The 2,429-nt window shown below is 45.2% G+C and overlaps 1 protein-coding gene across 1 annotated transcript in view; it reads right to left on the reverse strand.

Moving 5' to 3' along the window:
• LOC105522414 (cytochrome c oxidase assembly protein COX19) overlaps positions 1-2,429 on the reverse strand; it is a 7,651-nt gene that overhangs the window by 3,032 nt on the left and 2,190 nt on the right. Inside the window, exon 2 of the mRNA XM_011956932.1 lies at positions 1,871-1,982. Within this exon, the coding sequence (XP_011812322.1) occupies positions 1,871-1,982 (112 nt within the window). The remainder of the gene's footprint in view (positions 1-1,870; positions 1,983-2,429) is intronic.

Raw genomic sequence — 2,429 nt, forward strand, 5'->3', positions numbered from 1 at the left:
AAAGTTTATTAAAGTGAACTTTTAAAAAATCTATAGTGGTCCATTTTCTAAAACAGACGCACACAGAGGTGGGAGTAAAGTCATGTCTGGGATTTTAGCACAGAAGGAAAAAGGAAGAAAAGAAATGGCTAAAAACAGGGTGGGTGCCAGTTACGGGAGGCAGATTATCCTCAACTTCTGTATGTTTGATGATTTTCATGAACAAATAACCAATCAAAATTCTACAGTCAAAATAACTGACCTTACAGAAGAAGCAGGATTTTTAAAAAGAAAAAGGAGAAAACAAAGGCCGGGCGCGGTGCTCACACCTGTAATCCCAGCACTTTGGGAGGCCGAGGCAGGTGGATCACGAGGTCAGGACATCGAGACCATCCTGGCTAACACGGTGAAACCCCATCTCTACTAAAAATACAAACAATTAGCTGGGCGTGGTGGCGGGAGCCTCTAGTCCCAGCTACTCGGGAGGCTGAGGCAGGAGAGTGGCGGGAACCCGGGAGGCGGAGCTTGCAGTGAGCTGGGATCGCGCCACTGCACTCCAGCCTGGGCGACTGAGACTCCGTCTCAAAAAATAAAAATAAAAAATAAAAAAACAATGAAATCAGAAACACGTGCCCTGCACATTTGCCTAAACATCGCCTGGCCAATCGCGAGGCCACCTGAGGCACTGGCCCTGGCTCCCTTCCTCCCCGCTGTCCTCAGGAGTCTCATGGGGAAGCTGAGCATGAGGCAGGAGACCTGCTCACACCCTCACATGAACAGAGCCCAATTCACATGGTCTCTAAAGCTTGGCAGCGCCATGGAGAAATTCTCAGTTCCAGTTTTCTAAAGATGCATTAATTTCAGACTAATTTAAACATGTGGCTCCAGCCAGTGTGCTACTTATAAACAATTAAGAGATGGTAAGAGACAGACTCAGTGGGGTCCTTGGACAAATGTGAGCCCTGGAAGTGCCTGAGCAACAGCCCCAAAGGCAGCATGTGGCCTCACTGGAGGTCCACACCGCTGAGAAGGCCCATCATCCTTACGGCCCCAAATGTCAACACAAATAACCCTGAACACACCTGTGTGACCTGAAAGGCACAACGGAGTTTTGCTTTGAGGGAAATGTCTGAGTATGTGATGGGAAAATGAAAAGAACTCAGAGTGGATGGTGAATTGTCAACCTGTCTTCAGCAGAGACACAGCTGTCTGAAGACTGAAATGCTTAGTGAGCTAATCATGGCCTCAAAAAGCAAAAATAAAAGCTCCCACCACCATCATATAATTACATGCTATGTGCTTTTTTTGCATAAGGATTAGGACAGCTCTTATTTTAAGTAAAAGCTGTGGGGATCATAGCTACAAATGCGTTTGTTTTGTTTAAAAGTGAGCTTTGGTGAGTTCTGGTTACGAAAGGAAGAACCATTCATCTTTCATCATTTCTTGAATAGTCTATTGTCCTCCCTGTCACATTCCAAACAACTCTAAGTGGAGCAAAACAACCCAGTGCATATTTTTAACGTCTGAGAATGCAAAAGAAAGAAACTGTCTATCCACGACCTTCAATCTTTTGACTCTCAGCATTTTTATGATGCACGATTTTGAAACCTTAATGGCAGGTCGGTAGCAACCAAATGTGGAAAGAAAATGCTCTCAGGAATGCAATGATGTATAACGCTATCGCTCAAGAAGAGGTTCCCAAGATTGGGAAACAGCTTTTGGTACAATTTCATCTGATAAGCCTCCATTTCAAGGGCAAACAATTCTACAGTCCTGAAAAACACTAGCTGAATCCCAGCCCTGAAAAAGACACATCGTGATGCCTTTCAGGAAAAAAAAGTTTTAATTGGAGTAGTGGGAGATGGAAGTCCTAACGCTTAGCTGTACTTACCTCTCCATCCTGCATTCTAAATATTCTTTGGATTCATTTCTGCACAAAGCATTTTCAAAATGATTGTCATAAAGACACTTCATGAATTTCTCTTTAAAGCTTTTACATTCACCTAGAATGAGAAAGAAAACAGCATGTTCGTTTCAAAGTGAAACATGATGCAACCACACAACAGCCTTAATAAGAGCTGTGCTGCTTTTCCTTTCAAAACTTGTTTCCGCAGGCTGGGCGTGGTGGCTCACACTTGTAATCCCAGCACTCTGAAAGGATCGCCTGACCCCAGGAGTTTGAGACCACCCTGGGCAACACAGTGAGACACCCCCCATCTCTAGCAAAAAAACCTTAAAAGTTAGCTAGGTGTGGCGTATGTCTGCGGTTCCAGCTACTCAGGAGGCTGAGGCAGGAGGATCGCTTGAGCAAAGGAGTTCAAGGTTGCAGTGAGCTATGACCACGGCACTGCACTCCAGCCTGGGCCGCAGATCAAGACCTTGTCTCTTAAAAATAATCCAGGCCAGGAGCAGTGGCTCAGCCTGTCATCCTAGTGCTTTGGGAGGCAGAG

Source organism: Colobus angolensis, unplaced genomic scaffold (genome assembly GCF_000951035.1).
Source record: "Colobus angolensis palliatus isolate OR3802 unplaced genomic scaffold, Cang.pa_1.0 Scaffold43, whole genome shotgun sequence".
Lineage (NCBI taxonomy): Eukaryota > Metazoa > Chordata > Mammalia > Primates > Cercopithecidae > Colobus > Colobus angolensis.